This window comes from Pleuronectes platessa, chromosome 24, assembly GCF_947347685.1.
Source record: "Pleuronectes platessa chromosome 24, fPlePla1.1, whole genome shotgun sequence".
NCBI lineage: Eukaryota > Metazoa > Chordata > Actinopteri > Pleuronectiformes > Pleuronectidae > Pleuronectes > Pleuronectes platessa.
Genome location: NC_070649.1, coordinates 111,311 through 129,383, shown reverse-complemented (window position 1 = coordinate 129,383; position 18,073 = coordinate 111,311). Strand labels below are relative to the sequence as shown.

General features: G+C 44.1%; 3 protein-coding genes across 4 annotated transcripts; 2 read left to right on the top strand and 1 right to left on the bottom strand.

Annotated features, from left to right (window-relative positions):
* Positions 1-16: 16 nt before the first annotated feature.
* cavin2b (caveolae associated protein 2b) lies at positions 17-6,250 on the bottom strand. Its single transcript, XM_053417269.1, has 6 exons — positions 5,908-6,250; positions 5,365-5,505; positions 5,192-5,293; positions 2,800-3,066; positions 2,573-2,725; positions 17-2,138 (listed from the first exon to the last, which is right to left on the bottom strand). The coding sequence occupies exons 1-6, from the start codon at positions 6,139-6,141 to the stop codon at positions 1,800-1,802; spliced, it is 1,236 nt and encodes a 411-aa protein (XP_053273244.1). The 5' UTR covers positions 6,142-6,250; the 3' UTR covers positions 17-1,799.
* Positions 6,251-7,107: 857 nt separating this feature from the next.
* On the top strand, positions 7,108-14,095 carry vps16 (VPS16 core subunit of CORVET and HOPS complexes). Its single transcript, XM_053417268.1, has 24 exons — positions 7,108-7,701; positions 8,105-8,193; positions 8,281-8,372; positions 8,767-8,895; positions 8,980-9,124; positions 9,252-9,367; positions 9,444-9,566; positions 9,638-9,693; positions 9,769-9,858; positions 10,085-10,256; positions 10,351-10,482; positions 10,573-10,700; positions 10,794-10,829; positions 10,925-11,033; positions 11,179-11,313; positions 11,836-11,944; positions 12,041-12,138; positions 12,274-12,378; positions 12,693-12,770; positions 13,092-13,178; positions 13,254-13,336; positions 13,416-13,512; positions 13,590-13,693; positions 13,777-14,095. Exons 1-24 carry the CDS (start codon positions 7,652-7,654, stop codon positions 13,910-13,912), a joined length of 2,499 nt encoding a protein of 832 aa, XP_053273243.1. The 5' UTR covers positions 7,108-7,651; the 3' UTR covers positions 13,913-14,095.
* Positions 14,096-14,635: 540 nt separating this feature from the next.
* rgn (regucalcin) lies at positions 14,636-17,850 on the top strand. Of its 2 annotated transcripts, XM_053417270.1 has the most exons (8): positions 14,636-14,782; positions 15,539-15,735; positions 15,847-16,029; positions 16,097-16,197; positions 16,281-16,395; positions 16,487-16,618; positions 17,260-17,414; positions 17,502-17,850. In XM_053417270.1, the coding sequence occupies exons 2-8, from the start codon at positions 15,573-15,575 to the stop codon at positions 17,550-17,552; spliced, it is 900 nt and encodes a 299-aa protein (XP_053273245.1). In that variant the 5' UTR covers positions 14,636-14,782; positions 15,539-15,572; the 3' UTR covers positions 17,553-17,850. The 2 variants fall into 2 exon arrangements, with proteins under 2 accessions (XP_053273245.1, XP_053273246.1); XM_053417271.1 differs by lacking the exon at positions 17,260-17,414.
* The last annotated feature ends 223 nt before the right edge of the window (positions 17,851-18,073 follow it).

Below are 18,073 nucleotides of genomic sequence, written 5' to 3'. Positions count from 1 at the left end.
AACAAAGACACAAAGATGGTTTCATGTTTTTTATTGTTTTATTCAGAGTTCAGCTAAGGTTCACACCTGTAACAGTCCCACAGGTTAAACTCGTGAGCAGGAAACACAAGAACAGCAAGTACAACTACACAAACAGGAAATGTTCTTTGGCTGCAGTTTGTTAAAGAAATAACGTTTAACCTGAAAATAACAAAATTGATCCAACTGATCGATTTTTATTAAAGTTGATTTTCAATAAGTTTTATTTTGATCGGTTTGTTTAAACCTTAACTTTTATGAATACTGTGTCAGTAAGGGGTAACCGAGCAACAACGGAATCAGATAGAAATCAGCAGAATCAATTGATTCAAACAGAACATCATGAGAACATAATATGAAAGATCAAAGTAACTACATAAACAACCCCTCAGGAGCATCAGGAGCATCAGGAGTACATAGGGAGAACACTAGTAGAACCTTAGCAGAACACTAGTAGAACATCAGGAGCACACTTGGAGAATGTTAGGAAAACATTAGGATCCCTCCATGGGAACATTAGTGGAACATTGTCCCATCCATCAGTGGAATGTTAAAGTGATAGTTCACTGAAAAATGTAACGTTCCTCATTATCTACTAAGCACCGTGATGGAGGGGGCTGAAGTGTTTGAGTCCACAAAACACTTCTGGAGTTTCAGGGGTAAAATTTGTTTCAGCAGAATCCAATATAACTAAAGTAACCGGTGACTGATTCTTCAGACTTAATAAAACAACCCAACGAACGTAACATGCCTCCACGCTGCTGCTGGGTTAGGGTTAGTGTCTACAAGCCCCGACGTTCATATGGAAGTCGTTACTTCTGGTAGTGGGACATTTAGACTTGGTGTAAGTTATGCTGTTTTGAGTTGAATGTCGCGGCTAACGGACACTTGGATGACAGATGATGAGGTACTGATGGAAGTAACATTTTTCTGTGAACTATCCCTGTAAGGACTCTTTCCTCTAAAAACCTGAGAACCTCAGAGTGAATCTGTTTAGGGAACATGGTGGAAGGTTCTAAATGGAACCTCAGAGGAACCTAAAGTTTAACTTACGTATTTTTCCCGAATGTTGAGAACCCTTGAGGAAACTCTTGGAACTCTACTTAATCTCGAGTGGGTTCTGTGGGGAATGGTACTAGAGAGGAATGTGAGAGGAACTTTGGCAGAACCTCAAATTAAAACAGCTGTCTCAATTGAGTTATATTATTGTTATTGATCAGCTGATTATTAGTAATTGTGTTTACATCATTCAGCTGTAGTTTCAGAAAATAAGAATAAACTGTTTCATTCTCAGGTTTTCAGTCAGAACAGACGTCATTAAGGACCTGACCAAGAAACAAATCGCTCTTAAGTATTGATGACATTATCACATGATCAGATCACGTGTGTTTGGACGTCCATCAATAAAGAAAATATTGATCACAAAACAAATGTGTGCTCTAAAATATAAAGAAACCGTTTCAGGTTTTGATAAATCCTCTTCTTGTTTTTCCCTCTGAGTGAGTCCTCCTGTTAACGATCTTAATGCTAAGCTAAGCAGCTATTTTCACCAGTTTAGAGCCTTAATAATGTGGTTTCCTTTTGTTTACAGTCTTTGTCTTTATGTCATGTGTATTAATCAACATTCATACAAATGTAGTCATTTGCTGAAATGCTAATTTCCCCTGGCAGTCTCTTTGCCATATGCTAAGCTAACCAGCTTCTGGACTGTAACTATCAATTTAAACATGTGTCTCAGCAAAACAGGAAGAGGATTTGTCCAAAACTAAATATTAGTGTGTTCAGCACTCTTCCTCCTTCTTCTCCTCTTCCTCCTTCTTCTCCTCTTCCTCCTCTCTTTTTTCCTCCTGAGGGAGTGTGGAGGACAGAGCGTACTCCTGACTCACTCCCTCTGAAACCACCGACTCATCTGCCACCTCCTCACCTTCCTTAACCTCATCTATCACTTCCTCTGTCTCCTGCTCCGGCTCGCCTGGGGCCAACTGGGCATGGACCTCAGTGAAGGGGACCTCGAGGTCGCTGCTGCCCAGTGGGGAGAGCTGGACGTCGGCCTCGGTAGTAACAGACTCCCCGGTCTGAGCAGAGGCATCAGGAGGCTGAGAGTCCGAGCTGCTGCGAGGCTGAAAACAAAGACAGAGGGGTCAGAGGTCACAGGAATTGCAGCTTTTGTGGAACCTAGGGTGAACCTGAAATGGACTTTGTGGAACCTTTGTGAAAAAATGTTGGGGAACATTTTGGATACTTCAGGAGATCCCAGAGAAAGGCCCTGAACAAAACCTCTCTTGAACCATGTTGAAAAATTCGGGGAATGTCAGAGAAACTTATACTTTGAACTTATATAAGATACGACACTTAGAAGAAGCTAGTTCCAACCAAATTAAGTGAACTTCAGAGAGCCTCACAGGTATTGTAGTAGAAAATGTTAATGTGGGATTTTAGGCAGACCTTGTGTGGAACAGTCAATGGGATATTAAGGAATATTTAGGAAACTTGGGAGAACCTTTACAAGATGGTAGAACGCTAGAGGAACATAGAACAACAAAGATCCTGACACCTTCCGGATGCTGAAGGTCAAAGGTGAAACCTTCAGGTTGGAGGTTTTCAGTTTGATTTTCTCTCGTTGCTCCACAGAAACGATCTTTGTGCCGATCTTGTTCATCTTCTTCTCAATGTTATGTCTGGAGAATGCCTTCTTCAGACTGTCCACCTGCAGAGAGAGAGACAGTTATACACCGGTGGTCCATCCACCTGACTCCACACCTGTCTATCTGTTGTTCTCACCTTCTTAAGACTGGATCGTTTCAGTTTCTCAGCTCTGGACTTCTCCATGTTCTCTAAGTCATGAGGCCACGCCTCTTCATCCTCCAGCTCTGCCTCCAGACCAACGTCCTCATCAGATGATAGGTCAATGGTGTGGAGCCCGCCCTCATGAGACTGGTTGCCATCGTGGACGCAAGGTGCTGATTCCTCACCTTCCTCCAGAATCTCATCCCGAGGGAACGGTGGAGGATCCTTCACAAAAACACTGGAGGGGATCTCTGTCTCCTCCTGATGGAGAGAACCGCAGAATGTGACTCATGCTCAAGGAACTACAGACAAAGCACAGAGGATTTCCACAGAACCTAAAAATAACCAGAGGGAAAGTTGTGAGATGGAAAATGTCTCAGGAACCTCACAGGGTTGCAAAGGGAACTAATTAAACTACATGGAAAACCTTCATGGAATGTGACAGGAGTCCTGGAGGAGCCGCAGAGGAACAACAGAGGAACAACAGAGGAACAACACAGGAACAACGGAGGAACAACGGAGTAACAACACAGGAACAACACAGGAACAACGGAGTAACAACACAGGAACAACACAGGAACAACGGAGGAACAACGGAGGAACAACGGAGGAACAACGGAGGAACAACGGAGGAACAACGGAGGAACAACACAGGAACAACGGAGGAACAACGGAGTAACAACACAGGAACAACACAGGAACAACGGAGGAACAACGGAGGAACAACGGAGGAACAACGGAGGAACAACGGAGGAACAACGGAGGAACAACACAGGAACAACGGAGGAACAACGGAGGAACAACGGAGGAACAACGGAGGAACAACGGAGGAACAACACAGGAACAACGGAGGAACAACGGAGGAACAACGGAGGAACAACGGAGGAACAACACAGGAACAACACAGGAACAACAGAGGAACAACGGAGGAACAACACAGGAACAACACAGGAACAACGGAGGAACAACGGAGGAACAACGGAGGAACAACGGAGGAACAACGGAGGAACAACGGAGGAACAACGTAGGAATAACGGAGGAACAACGGAGGAACAACACAGGAACAACAGAGGAACAACGGAGGAACAACACAGGAACAACACAGGAACAACGGAGGAACAACGGAGGAACAACGGAGGAACAACACAGGAACAACGGAGGAACAACGGAGGAACAACGGAGGAACAACACAGGAACAACGGAGGAACAACGGAGGAACAACGGAGGAACAACGGAGGAACAACACAGGAACAACACAGGAACAACGGAGGAACAACGGAGGAACAACGGAGGAACAACACAGGAACAACGGAGGAACAACGTAGGAACAACGGAGGAACAACGGAGGAACAACGGAGGAACAACCGAGGAACAACACAGGAACAACAGAGGAACAACAGAGGAACAACAGAGGAACAACACAGGAACAACCGAGGAACAACCGAGGAACAACCGAGGAACAACAGAGGAACAACACAGGAACAACGGAGGAACAACGGAGGAACAACGGAGGAACAACGGAGGAACAACACAGGAACAACGGAGGAACAACGGAGGAACAACAGAGGAACAACACAGGAACAACGGAGGAACAACAGAGGAACAACAGAGGAACAACAGAGGAACAACACAGGAACAACGGAGGAACAACGGAGGAACAACGGAGGAACAACGGAGGAACAACACAGGAACAACCGAGGAACAACGGAGGAACAACAGAGGAACAACACAGGAACAACGGAGGAAAAACGGAGGAACAACACAGGAACAACACAGGAACAACACAGGAACAACACAGGAACAACACAGGAACAACACAGGAACAACACAGGAACAACACAGGAACAACGGAGGAACAACGGAGGAACAACAGAGGAACAACAGAGGAACAACAGAGGAACAACAGAGGAACAACACAGGAACAACAGAGGAACAACACAGGAACAACACAGGAACAACAGAGGAACAACAGAGGAACAACAGAGGAACAACACAGGAACAACACAGGAACAACACAGGAACAACGGAACAATGCTACAGGAAGCTCGCTGGAACCTGAACTGGTGTTACCATGACAACCAGACCACATGGTCACAGTCCAGCTTTCCAGCTCACTTCCTGCTGCAGATGAGGACCAAATAAGGTCAAAGACTGAAAACTACTGACAGAGAGAGATAGAGAGAGGGGGTGGCTGTGTGAATGACTGACAGGGGAAGACTTCATCTCCCAGCATGCTTCAGTGTTCTGGTGTCTGGTGGGTTTGTACCCTCATGGTTGATGCACTTTTTGTAAGTTGCGTTGGATAAAGCGTCAGTTAAATGATATGTAATGTAATGTACTGGACCAGGACTGATGGAAACTGTTGACCTCTGACCTCTGACCTTACCTGGAAGATGAGAACCTTGAAGTTGTTCCTGCTGATCAGGTGGGCATGGTTTGCCTCCAGTTTCTTCACTTGGACACCCTGACGCTCCATCCTGTCACGCACCTGCGAAGACACCACACTCAATACACATTGACATTGACAGGAGATACATTGATTGACAGGTGAGCGTGTACCTCCTTCATGGTGACGGACAGCTTGCGGCTTTTGTCCAGAAGTTTACTGACGGTGTTTGATGTGTGACTGTGACTCTTTGACAGTTTGGTCATATCAGCCTGGATCCCTCTGACCACGCCCTCCATCTCGACCTGGTGCCCCTGCAACACACCAATCAATACATCAATACAGATCAAAGTCAGAATTCTAACATCTGGAAAACAGCTGCTTTATTCTGCAGCGACAACATGTGATGTTTGACTGAGACTTTCATGGGAGAACGACAGAGAGGAGGGGAAGAACATGGAGTCAATAGGAACATTTATTTTAGGTTTGGACACGCTTTCATTCAGTTCAGACTCTTTTAGTAACTTTACTATTGACTCTGTTATTGATTATATTATTGACTCCTGACTCATAGACTGAGTCCATTCCACAAGACGGTGAACTGGTCTCTGGGCTGAGCTCAGTAAGTGTCAGTGAGTGTCTATAGGTTGTACGAGAGCATCTGCTGGTGTCTGTGCATATTGGTTGGTGTCGGTGAAGCCTCTGTAGTCTCTCACCTCCATCTTGTGCTGGTTTTCCTGAACAGCATCCAACATATTGACCAGTTTGTCGAGCAGAGTGAGGACGGTGATGGCGTTGACAGGACCCTGACTCATTTTCTCAGTCTCAAACCCTGCCAGGAGGGAGGAGGGCGAGTCCTGGTCCCGGTCCTGGTCCTGGTCATGATCCTGGTCCTGGATCTGGGGGGGGACCAGCAGGTCCTGGCTCTGGTGTGTCTCAGTTGTCACCATGATTCTTCAGTCGAACTAACTAACTTTTCTGTAAAAAACACTGTGGAATCTGCCTCGCCCTCCCAGCTTGTGTGTGTGTGTGTGTGTGTGTGTGTGTGTGTGCTGTGCTCTGATTGGTTGGCTGAGAGGAAAACTTTCCATCTAACTTCCCTGTGAAGCTTCCACTCCTTTAACTCCTTCACTGCCTGAACCTGAAACATGAAAAGGCTTTTATTCTGAAGATTGTATTATTGTTTCCTGATGATAGGGTTAGCCCTAACCTTGAAAAAAATCACAATATCAATACAAAACGGAAAATGTTGGAACTACTATCACACAATTTTACTAATTTTGTTGAAGGAAAAAAAACACATTTATAAAATACATTACAAGTTAAATGTATTACAATTAAAATATTACCAATATCATGAACATTGTGGATTCATGTGATAATTCTGTATTTTTCTTCCAGTTTTTTTCTCTTAAATTTGTTTGGACCTATGAGACTGACATAATGTGGATTTATTTAAATTAGGAAATAATATAATATAAGTACAAATGTAAATGATGATGTAAATATTAAAACAAAAAAATGTAAACATGAATTTATATTGTTTATTATTTATTAACCTTTAGAAAAATTACATTTATAAATTAAAATGAATGTCATTGAAAGAGTTAACTCTCTCGCGCTCTCTCTACCACACCCAGGGGGGAGGGGTGTGTTACCATTCCGACCAGGCTGTGTGTGTGTGTGTTTGGTTCAGTGTCTCCAATGTTTTTAAGGTGAAGTCATTTGGAAGGAAACCTCTCTCCCTTTCTCTCTCTCTCCCTCTCTCCCCCTCTCTCTCTCTCTCTCCCCCTCTCTCTCTCTCTCTCTCTCTTCCCCCCTCTCTCTCTCCCTCTCCCCCCCTCTCTCTCCCTTTCTCTCTCCCTCTCTCCCCTCTCTCTCTCTCTCCCTTTCTCTCTCTCTCTCTCTCTCTCTCTCTCTCTCTCTCTCTCTCTCTCTCTCTCTCTCTCTCTCTCTCTCTCTCTCCTCTGCGTGTTAATGTCTCTTTCCATCTGTTTATGGAAAACATTAGTGTTTAAAGCTAAAAAAAGTAAAGAGCATTTCAATATTAATCAAACGATTAAACATTGAATTTAAGAGACAAAAAATAAGAAACATTATATTGTATTACATTTTTTTAACGTTTTAATTTAAGGTTTTTTCAAACTTAACTAAACTTTTAAAAATGCTGAAAAAGATGAATCAATAAATCAGTGTCCTTCTAAAGTGTAAAGTAGATTTCATCAATCACGTTCTTTCTTTATTTTGTTTTAAACGTCTGATGTTTCTCGGCCTGTGAGGCGCGTGTTGGCCTCCAGGGAGCGAAGATACGAAACACATGCTGCTCATAGAACCGTAGAAGAAGAAGATGCTGTGGTTTCTGATCAGCTGACTTTTGAGGTTCATCACTGAAGCTAGCTGTGAAGCTAACGCTGTTCCCCGTTCAACTGGACGTGTTCGCTCCTCTCCAGGGGAAACAACATGGCGTTCATCACAGCCAACTGGAACCCGCTGGGAGAAGCTTTTTATCGGTCAGTTTATTTTCTCTTTCACGGTCTGACGGCTTTCAACAGTTAGCCATGCAGCTAGCCACACACACAATAGCTGAACGCAGGCTAACAGTTAGCTACAGGTGTAACTATGTCTGTTAGCATCGTCACTGTGTCGGTGACAGTGCTAACGTTAGCTTCAGGCTAGCTTTAGATTTAATTTCATTGTATGAGGGGACGGTGTTAGCTCTGTTAGCTCTGTTAGCTCTGTTAGCAGTGTTATCAGTCAGAACGCAGTCAGGAGGAAGACGCAGATCCGATAGGTGGCAGTAATGCACCTTGACGTTGGTCGGCCCCGGCCAATACACGGAACAGAAGAAGAAGGCGTGTGTGTTTGTGTCTGTGCGCGCGCGTGTTTTGTTGACATGTTGTTGTTTATGTGCAGTAAATCAGAGCTGTACGACATGAGCTGGAACATCCGTGATGGACTCAGAGACAGTTTGGTGGCTGCAGCACCGTACGGAGGACCAATAGGTACACACACTCAGTCTCTCTCACTCACACACCAATACTCACTCACTCACTCTCTCTCCCTCTCTCCCTCACCTGTCTGTCTCTCAGCTCTCCTCAAAGAACCTCACAGACGTTCTCCAAGTTCTCGTCCTCAACTGGAAATTTATTCTGCATCTGGAGTCGCTGTTGCCAGTTTCCCTGTAAGAACAACTTTTCTGCGAGCGAGTGGGGGGGGGGGGGTGATGATGATGCTTGTAAAATGACACAAAAATGAAAAAAAGAATAAAACGTCAGGATGAAAAGTGGAGTCACACACTGAAGATGAAAATGAAGCAAGGCACTGTGGTTAAAATAACTGACAACGGTCTCGCTGTAAAAAAACAAACGCCTGATCTCTGCAGCAGAGGTTATACGTCACTTCCTGTCTGCGGCTCCGCCCCTCACATGAATCCTGTTGGTTGTGAGTCTGAGCAGAAAGTCTCCTGCTGCTTCATGTGTGAAAGATAAACTGTGGAGAAAGTCCAGAGATCCTCTGCAGCTCAGCCAGACACTTATAGAACCTGTCTCTCTGACATGCCTGTCTCTGTGTCTCAGTGGAAAAGTGGACCTGTGGTCCAGCTGGGTTGGTCGGTCACTGACGAGTTGTTGTGTGTTCAAGAAGACGGATCAGTTCTGATCTACGATCTGTTCGGATCCTTCAAGAGACACTTCAGTATGGGTCAGGTCAGTGTGGTAACTAGTTAGCTAATGACCTAACTAACACTATGGGTCAGGTCAGTCTGGTAACTCGTCTCCTGTCTCTAACAGGAAGTGGTCCAGACTCAGGTGTTGGAGGCCAAAGTGTTTCACTCTCCGTATGGAACAGGTGTTGCCATAGTAACCGGCTCCTCTCGCTTCACCGTAGCCACGAACATCGACGACCTGAAGCTCCGCAGGTTCCCTGAGGTCCCAGGTACTGCTCGTCACCTGGTCGCTCTCTGCACCTGTCTCACTGTCAGCCTTTCTTTCTCTCAGTTTACTTGTCTCTCCCTCTCCATTGACCCATTTTCCCCTCTCTGCACCTGTCTGTCTCTCCACAGGTCTTCAGGGGAAGCCATCTTGTTGGGTCGTCCTGACTCAGGACAGACAGACCAAAGTTCTTCTGTCCATCGGACCTGAACTCTTCATCCTAGACAACACGTCCTGTACTGCTGTGGTGAGACAGACACATGGAAATAGAGACGGGTAGCGAGACAGACAGAAATCTAACCTCACCTGTGTCACTGTCTCAGTGTCCTCCAGGTCTCGGTCCACAGGGGGGCAGCATCGTCCACATGTCTGTGTCTTTCAGCTATAAATATCTGGCTCTCTATACTGACACGGGACACCTGTGGACAGGCCCCTCCCACCTCCAGGTGAGCTCCTCTGCTGTCCAATCATCTCTCAGAGTCTGTGTGAGACTGACAGCTGATGTTTTTGTCTCTAGGACAAAATGAGGGAAATTGACACCAAGAAAACAACGACTCCCAAACAGATGGTGTGGTATGTTAACCTGTCTCACTGTCTTTACCTATCTGTCTTGTTTGTTCACCCGTTGACCTGTCTCACTCTTTCTAGGTGTCGCAGACCAAAGAGTCAGCAGCCGTCTGTGGTGCTGATGTGGGACAGACTCCTCCTGGTGGCTGGAGTCTGCGGTGACAGCATCCAGTATCCTTAAAACCAGATCTGAACTGGTTCAGTTCTGGTTCCAGTCTGATCCAGAACTGAACCGGTTCAGACTGGAACCAGAACTGAATCAGTGCATACTTGTGTTGTTCGACCAGAGGGTTTTCTTCCTGGGCCTTGTCAAGGTTCTCTGGGTTCTGTTTGAGGCTCTCCTGTAGAATCTGGTTCTCACAGAGCGACTTGTTTGAACCTTGACCTCTGACGCCAGGTTCCCTGTGGAGGATCCGTGTGTTCTGGTTGGAGAACTTGATGGAGTTCGGGTTATCAGCTCCTCAAATCAGGAGCTTCTTCAGGAGGTTCCTCTGGTCTGTCAGGAAATCTTCAAGATTGCTTCCATGGCTCCTGGAGCTCTGCTGCTGGAGGCGCACCGCGAGTACCAGGTACCTGTCTGTCTGAATGCGAGTCGGTCTGTCTGTACGCCTGTTTTTCTATTTGTCTGACTGTGTGTGTGTGTGTGTGTGTGTGTGTGTGTAGAAGTCCAGTCAGAAGGCTGATGAGTACCTGAGGGAGATCAAAGAGCAAAGCATGTTGGGAGAAGCAGTCAGACAGTGTGTGGAGGCGGCAGGTCACGAGTACGACTCCAACACCCAGAGGGCTTTGCTGCGGGTGAGACACAGTGAACTGAGGTCAGAGGTCAGATTATAAACAGACCGGAGGTCATTACATCACTGTGCAATGTGGCATCTCCTCCTGCAGGCGGCGTCCTTCGGGAAGTGTTTCCTGACGGACTTCAGTCCGGATCAATTTGTGTCGACCTGCCGAGAACTGCGAGTCCTGAACGCCGTCAGAGAGAGCGCCGTGGGTCTGCCGCTCACACACACCCAGTATCCTCACTGCACAGGGGCCTCATGGGAGATGTAGTGTCATAGATTGTATTCTGTTACCATGATGACAAACTCCTTGACCTTTGACCTAAGGTTTAAACAGATGACTCTGCAGGTGCTGATAGACAGGTGAGGGGAACCTGTCTGTGTATACCTGTCTGTCTCCTACGTGTCTGTTTCAACTGTCTGTTATCTGACTCTCTCGCTACATGTCTGTCTCTCAGGCTGGTGTATCGACAGTTTTATCCGTTAGCGATAGAAATCTGTCGTTACCTGAAGGTTCCTGATTATCAGGGCGTCAGTCGGGTCCTTAAACACTGGGCGTCCTGTAAGGTAACCTGTCTCACCTGACCCACTCACATCCCCTGACCCCGCCTCCTTCCTTCAAATCTATACAATCAATATCCAAAAGTAAATTCTTTACTTTGTTAGTTTTAAGATTGGCTCACCTGTATGATGTCATTACGGGTCTGTCCAGGTGCAGCAGAAGGACCTATCGGATGAGGCCATTGCCCGAGCGGTGTGTGTGAAGGTGGGAGACTCACCGGGTGTTTCTTATTCTCACATCGCTGCGAAAGCCTACGAGTGTGGACGCACTGAGCTCGCAATCAAGGTAACTGAGTCCCACACACATGAGTCTCTGTGACATCACTACCTGAGAAGTCATAAATAGATACATATATATAAGTATTGTAGATATTTTATTTTACCTGCATATCTCTGAGGTTTCTTCATTTTTTCCTCTTGGGTAGTTTGACTCTTGTTTAGTTAAGAACAGAGGATGTTGCTCCTTGTTAACATCTATGAGACAAATTGATTTGTGAATATGAGACATCAAATGGGATTGATTGATACAACAGTAAAGTATTTTAAAAGTATTGTACAAATTATTGTATTTTACATGTTGTAGTATTTTGGATAAAGTATTTTACATGTCACAGTTTTGTACATGGTTTAGTATTTTACATGTTAGTCCTTCAGATATTATGGTATGCTACAGTATTTGAGATATTATAGTATATTTCATGTTACAGTCTCGTAGATGTATTGTTGACTTTGAAGTGCTATCGGTATATTTTATTGTAGGTGTGTTGTACATATTTTGTCGATTTAACAGTTGTGTTTTGTTTCTCAGCTGCTGGACTTTGAGGCTCGTTCTGGAGAACAGGTCCCTCTGCTGTTGAAGATGAAGAGGAGTCAGTTGGCTCTGAGCAAAGCTGTGGAGAGTGGGGACACGGACCTGGGTGAGTGAGCCAGGTGTATGATGATGTCACTGAGTCATTCACCTGTGTGCCAGTTGTATGATGATGTCACTGATGGACACACCTGTGTGTTGTCAGTTTACACAGTCGTCACTTACCTGAAGAATGAGATGAACAGAGGAGATTTCTTCATGACTCTGAGGAACCAACCAGTCGCCCTCAGCCTCTACAGACAGGTACGCACCTTCATCACCATTAACATCCTCTTCAATCTGTTGATGTGTCTGGTGTGTGATTGGTGGATTTGATGACCTCACCTTTGATCAGTGTGTGTATTGATTATGGGTTATTAATTGATGTGTGTGTTTCAGTTCTGTAAACTTCAGGAGCAGGAAACTCTGAAGGATCTTTATAATCAGGACGATGACCATCAGGAACTCGCCAACTACTACGTGACATCCAGTTATAGAGAGAAGGTAAACTACCCAGAGGAACGTATAACATATACATGGATTCAACATTCTACTATACATATACAGACATTCATCTCCAGGACACATTTTTATTCATACCTGTTGACATCTGTACATGGGATTCCTTAAAAATCGTCATAGTAACAATATGATAAAAGGACCTTGACATCTGAACCTTTAACCAATGATTGTAATGTTTTCATTCAAAAATGGTATAAACTGATTTTTGGCATTTACAATTTCAAAACTCTGTTTTTGCTCTGTGGCTCTAAAGGTGATGTATACCTGTCTGTGTCTCTGTACCTGTCTGTGTGCAGCGGTTAGAGAGCCGTCTGTCTCTCCTGCAGAGCGCTGTGGACGAATACAACAAAGCAAAAAACGATTTTTCATCAAAGGTGTAAACATCTTCAAATTAAATGTTATTATATAATAATGAAATATAAATGCTATATAGTACCTTTCATATTTGCATGTAAATGTTATTCAGTTTCTTTTATTTATCATATTTTAGTGGTATATGTACATTGTATTTATTAATATGCCAATTTCATGTATAATATTACAATTGCTTATTAGTTTATTTTTATTTGCTGATTTAAAGGTGAACAGGTACATGACTCAAATAGTTTTCACACAGTCACCGCTCTCAGGTTGTTTGCTCATTATGGACGAGTCTGTGTTTACATTAGTTTGTTATTAAAATATTTTATCTTCAGGCCACTGAGGAGGAGATGCGTCTCCTTCGTTTTCAACGAAAGCTCGATGACGAGAAGGGGGCGGGTCTACTTGGACTGTCACTCCAGGTAAATAAATAAATCAGTCGGCGGACAGGATGTTGTCACTGTGTGGGTTATGATGTGTCTTTGTCCCATCACCAGGGGACCATGGAGGCTTTGCTGTCGTTAGGTCTTCACAAACAAACGGAACAACTCTACCGAGACTTCAGAGTCCCAGACAAGAGGTGAGACAAGTCCTGCTTCTATAGCTAGGTGTCTGTCTCTCATCTGTCTCTCTCTTACCTGCCTGTCTCTTGTACACAGGTATTGGTGGTTGAAACTGAAGTCTCTAGTGGAGAAGGAAGAGTGGGAGGAGTTAGAGAAGTTCTCGAAGAGCAAGAAGTCTCCTATTGGCTACCTGGTAAGAAAAAGGTTTTTGCTGGTGATCATAGAACATTAACTAAACGCAGATGAGCCTCAGCTCCGTCTTTTCTTCAGGCCTTTGTGGACGTTTGTATGAAGTGTAACAACAAGTACGAAGCTAAGAAGTACGTCTCCAAGGTAACTCCTGAGCAGAAGGTCAAAGCTCACCTGGCGGTCAGGTAAGACACACCTGTGACCTCATCAAACCAGTGAGCCCAGATCACTCTGATAACTGGTAACCAGTATAAACCTTAACCCTCAGTGACCTTGAGGGAGCAGCCGACGCTGCCATCGAGCGCCGGAACGAGGCAGAGATGGGGGCTGTCCTTTCCAGATGCTCCGCCTCTGACCGGCTGCTGATTGACAGGCTGAACCGAGCTGCAGCTGCCAAGAAGTGATTCAACTTCTCATGTGATGATCGATATGATTTGATCAGACGTGTTGGCAACCTGTTACTCTTTCTCTTCATGTGCGTTGATCTCATATGATGCTTTGTGTATTGCTTGATCAGTCCCGTCCCCCCCCATACACACACACTCACTCAGTAAAACTGTCAAACTCAATAAAAAAATGTAAACAAACCTCAGATGGATTCTGCAATGTTTCTGTCCTTTTATTTCTCAGATCATTTCCCCTTCCTGTTTATAAGGTAACCTGTTGATGCTCCTTCACATTAACAGCTTGTTATCAAAAACCAGTGAGATGATTTGAGTAAAAGTTAAGTGTTTATCTTTTTATATTTTAAATGATTGGTGTATTTCTTATTTTTGCTTAAATTGCATTTGTTTGTATTTTCCCTACAAAAATGATGAAAGTGATAAAAACAGATCAACCCAACTGTCCAGTTTTTATCTCTTTGATAAACCATGACTGAGAATCTACTTTTACTGTCAAACTATGTATCTGCTCGTTGTGTCACTTGTCATGGAGATGTGTGGGCACATGACAGGTTGAGATTTATTTACCGATCAATTAAAAAATTCTCAGTTTCATTGATAAATTAATTATTTTAATTATATTTTGCTACTTAATGGAGTAAAATGTTTTATTAATGTTTTCCCCCGAATAATTCACCTTGAATTATATTTATATTTGTAATTATATGTTTACATTTATTATTCACGTTTGTCATAGTGTGACGTCAGTGTGGGTGTGGCGGTAGGAAGGGGCGGAGCTGAGGGTCAGTTTCAACAGCAGGAGATTTTTTTCCGTTTTTCTCTTTCAAAGTTTACCTGAAACTTTAGCGGATTTAAAGAAACTTTATCTGCGTAAGTATCAGTTGTTTCATGTGTTAACTTGACTCAAAGGATTAACGAGCTGCTGAGTGTGTTTTTGTAAACGTTGGTTTTCACAAACTAAACAGTAAATAACGAGTCACGTGAGGTCACGATCTGTTTCAATCCACTTCGAGCCGCGTGCTCGAAGTAAAGTTACATATTTATAAACATATACAGGCAGGGTGTATAACATTATCTTTATGTACTGTGTTTATAATTGAATCTCTACGGTCACTTTATATAACTGTGTATATATATAAACTGTGTATACAACATATTTATTTGGTAATGAGTGAATTTTTTATTTAGATATTAAACATGAACTGATCAATAAACAACAGTCCCAAGGTCCAACTACTGAGTACTGCAATAGTACGACAGTAATATTTCAGTTTTCTATTTATACATATATATAGTACTGCACTACTCTGCAATAATACTGTAGTAATTCAGTGGTACTTCAGCATTCAATTCGTACTACTGAGTATTGTTACTCTACAGTTTTACTGAGTACTACATTAAAATAGACTCACAGTATAATGTGTAGTATTAATACTCACTACTTGTTTATGTTCTTGGTGCTTGTCCATGTAACATAGTACTGTATGGTGAGTAGGTAGGACTATATGTACTATGTATATACCACTTATATGTATACTATGTAGATATATAGTATTAGTACATACTATTATGATGTCATACGCAGTATTCAGTACCTCTCAATATTTACCTGTTGTATCTTCACAGCTGCATCCTGATTGGTCCAGATCCAAAGGTCGGAATGTCTTCAGTACAGGTGGAGTGCGTGGTGAAATCCAGTGCTCTGATTGGGGAAGGACCAGTGTGGGAGGAGTCAGAGCAGATGCTGCTGTTTGTGGACATCGCTGGAAAGAAGATTCATCGCTGGAGTCCAACAACCAAACAGATCCAGTCTGTGGACACCGGTCAGCCAATCAGCATGCTGGAAACCCTCAACTTACTTATGTAACGCATAGAATTACCTGTCTGTCTGATTCTCGTCTTTCTGCCTGTCTCCCCTGTCTGTCTGTCCTCAGGTGACACAGTGAGCTTTGCCGTCCCTCGGAGGTCTGGTGGTTATGTAGCAGGTGTAGGTCGCAGCATCGTGGCTGTTGATTGGTCGACCCAGGCCATGACATCACTGGTGGAGGTGGATGAGGACAAACCAAACAACAGACTGAACGACGGGAAGGTGGATGTGATTGGTCGACTGTTGGCAGGTGAGTGTTCAGCTAGTCTCCTTTCTGCATCAGTCTGTTTCCATGGTAACAGTGTGCTGTCTCTCAGGTACGATGGGGGCGGAGCAGCGACCTGCGGAGGTTCAGAGACGCCAGGGGGCGCTGTTCTCTGTGACCTCTGACCTCAGCGTGACCTCGCACCTGAGCCAGGTGAGGTAACCCGTCTTACGCTCAACTCTCTGTCTGTCTGTCTTCAACTTTTCTATCTGTCTCTGTACCTGTCTCACTCTCAGGTGGACATATCTAATGGGATGGACTGGTCTTTGGATCACAAGACATTTTTCTACATCGACTCTTTGTCTCTGACAGTCGACGCCTTCGACTACGACTTGAACACTGGTCGCCTTGGTAACCGTCTCTTTAATTATTTATTTATCTGGCAGTAAACACATAAATATAAAATATAAAATATTTGACTGTTGGTTTTGTTGTTGCCTAGGTAACCGTCGAGTGGTGTACTGTATGCAGGAGGGGGAGGGGCTTCCTGACGGGATGACGGTCGATGCTGAAGGTCGTCTCTGGGTCGCCTGTTACGACGGAGGAAGAGTCATCAACATCGACCCTGCTACTGGTGAGTGCTGATTAGAGCTGATTATATAGATCAGTAGTTCTCAAACTTTGACTCTGTGTATCTCCCTCAGAAAATATAAGCTCTCCAAGTACCACTGTTATCACCAACATTAAAATACAGTAGCGTAGGCCTGGCCTGTTCGGTTCAGGCAAGACGAAGGTTAATTCCTAATAAGAAAATGATTTATTGTTGACTATTGTCAGCCACAGACACGCTGCACACAGGTGTAGAACTAGAACCTAAACACTTCCACACACACTGGTGTATAGATATAGACGCGGCTCCGTCAAATCTCGCTCCGCCTCGTCCAACTAAACTTTACCGTGGAAACTTCTAGTGATCACGTTTGTCCCGAGTTAAATTCCTCATTATGGGCAGTTAACACTTTAATTACCTATCTTTCTCTCTCTCCCATCGCTCATCTCGAATTACCGACACGAGAGGATGTAAATGACTGACAGAGCTGCTAAACACTGCAAAAAAATAACATGTATGAAAAGACCCCACATTAACACTAACTGTACATAGTGGAGCTGTGCATGGCGCCCTGGTATCTGCCCCGATTAGATGGCGCTGCAGCCCGGCTGTGGAGCTTACCCTGGTCTCTGTGTCCTTAGCCATTACCTGTCGTCTACTCTCAGGTGTGCGGCTGCAGACCGTCTCTCTCCCAGTGATGAAGATCACTTCCTGTTGTTTTGGAGGTCCAGACTACTCTGACCTCTATGTGACCTCAGCTAGTCTGGGCCTCGAGCAATCAGAGAGCAGACAGCAGCCACTGGCCGGACACACCTTCAGGGTGAGACTCACCTGCATCAATGACACGCTCATCTGTCTCACTGTCTCATGTTCTCACCCGTGTGTGTTGCCGTGTGTTTATCTACAGGTGAGAGGACTGGGGGTCAAAGGTCGACCTTCGAACGCATTCTCAGGATAATATTCAAGAAAATCACATCACAAGTAATCTACAGGAACTGATCAGCCGTCTCATCAATCAATGCAGTGATCAATAATCTATAATCAAATGAATTAACGTTAACATTTAGGAATTCAGTGTGAGGAAATGTTTGGAACAAAACTTTTATTTAAAGTTTTTACAAAGAAATGGTGTAGACTGACAGCCAATGATAAAATAGGAATCTGACTTAAATGTTAATCAGCCAATCAGTCATCTTCACATTCACGGTCGAAAATGTGTGAAAATAAAAGTGACATATTGATGTTGAACACACTGAGGACTGTGGGTAATGTAGTTTTTAAGATCATCATCAATCAATCACATTTTACTTGTCTCATCTTCCCAGTTGGTCTCATAGATGTTAACAAGGAGCAACTTCCTCTGTTTTAACTCAACAAGAGTCAAATAGAAACTTAGTGATCAGTGAATAAAGCTCAGTCCCATGTGAGGATCCTCTCCCAGGACACACACATGCTGATGGAATGAACACATCAACACAA

Bases quoted from the DNA above. Each gene is read 5' to 3' on its own strand.
- vps16 (XM_053417268.1), top strand. From the start codon at position 7,652: ATGGCGTTCATCACAGCCAACTGGAACCCGCTGGGAGAAGCTTTTTAT. The intron at 9,125-9,251 runs GTACTGCTCGTC...GTCTCTCCACAG, and splicing joins CAGGTTCCCTGAGGTCCCAG to GTCTTCAGGGGAAGCCATCT. The intron at 13,694-13,776 runs GTAAGACACACC...CTTAACCCTCAG, and splicing joins AAAGCTCACCTGGCGGTCAG to TGACCTTGAGGGAGCAGCCG.
- cavin2b (XM_053417269.1), bottom strand. From the start codon at position 6,141: ATGGTGACAACTGAGACACACCAGAGCCAGGACCTGCTGGTCCCCCCC. The intron at 2,726-2,799 runs GTGAGAACAACA...CTCTCTCTGCAG, and splicing joins AACGATCCAGTCTTAAGAAG to GTGGACAGTCTGAAGAAGGC. The intron at 2,139-2,572 runs GTGTCAGGATCT...CTTTGTTTTCAG, and splicing joins TGACCTTCAGCATCCGGAAG to CCTCGCAGCAGCTCGGACTC.
- rgn (XM_053417270.1), top strand. From the start codon at position 15,573: ATGTCTTCAGTACAGGTGGAGTGCGTGGTGAAATCCAGTGCTCTGATT. The intron at 15,736-15,846 runs GTCAGCCAATCA...GTCTGTCCTCAG, and splicing joins GATCCAGTCTGTGGACACCG to GTGACACAGTGAGCTTTGCC. The intron at 16,198-16,280 runs GTGAGGTAACCC...TCTCACTCTCAG, and splicing joins TGACCTCGCACCTGAGCCAG to GTGGACATATCTAATGGGAT.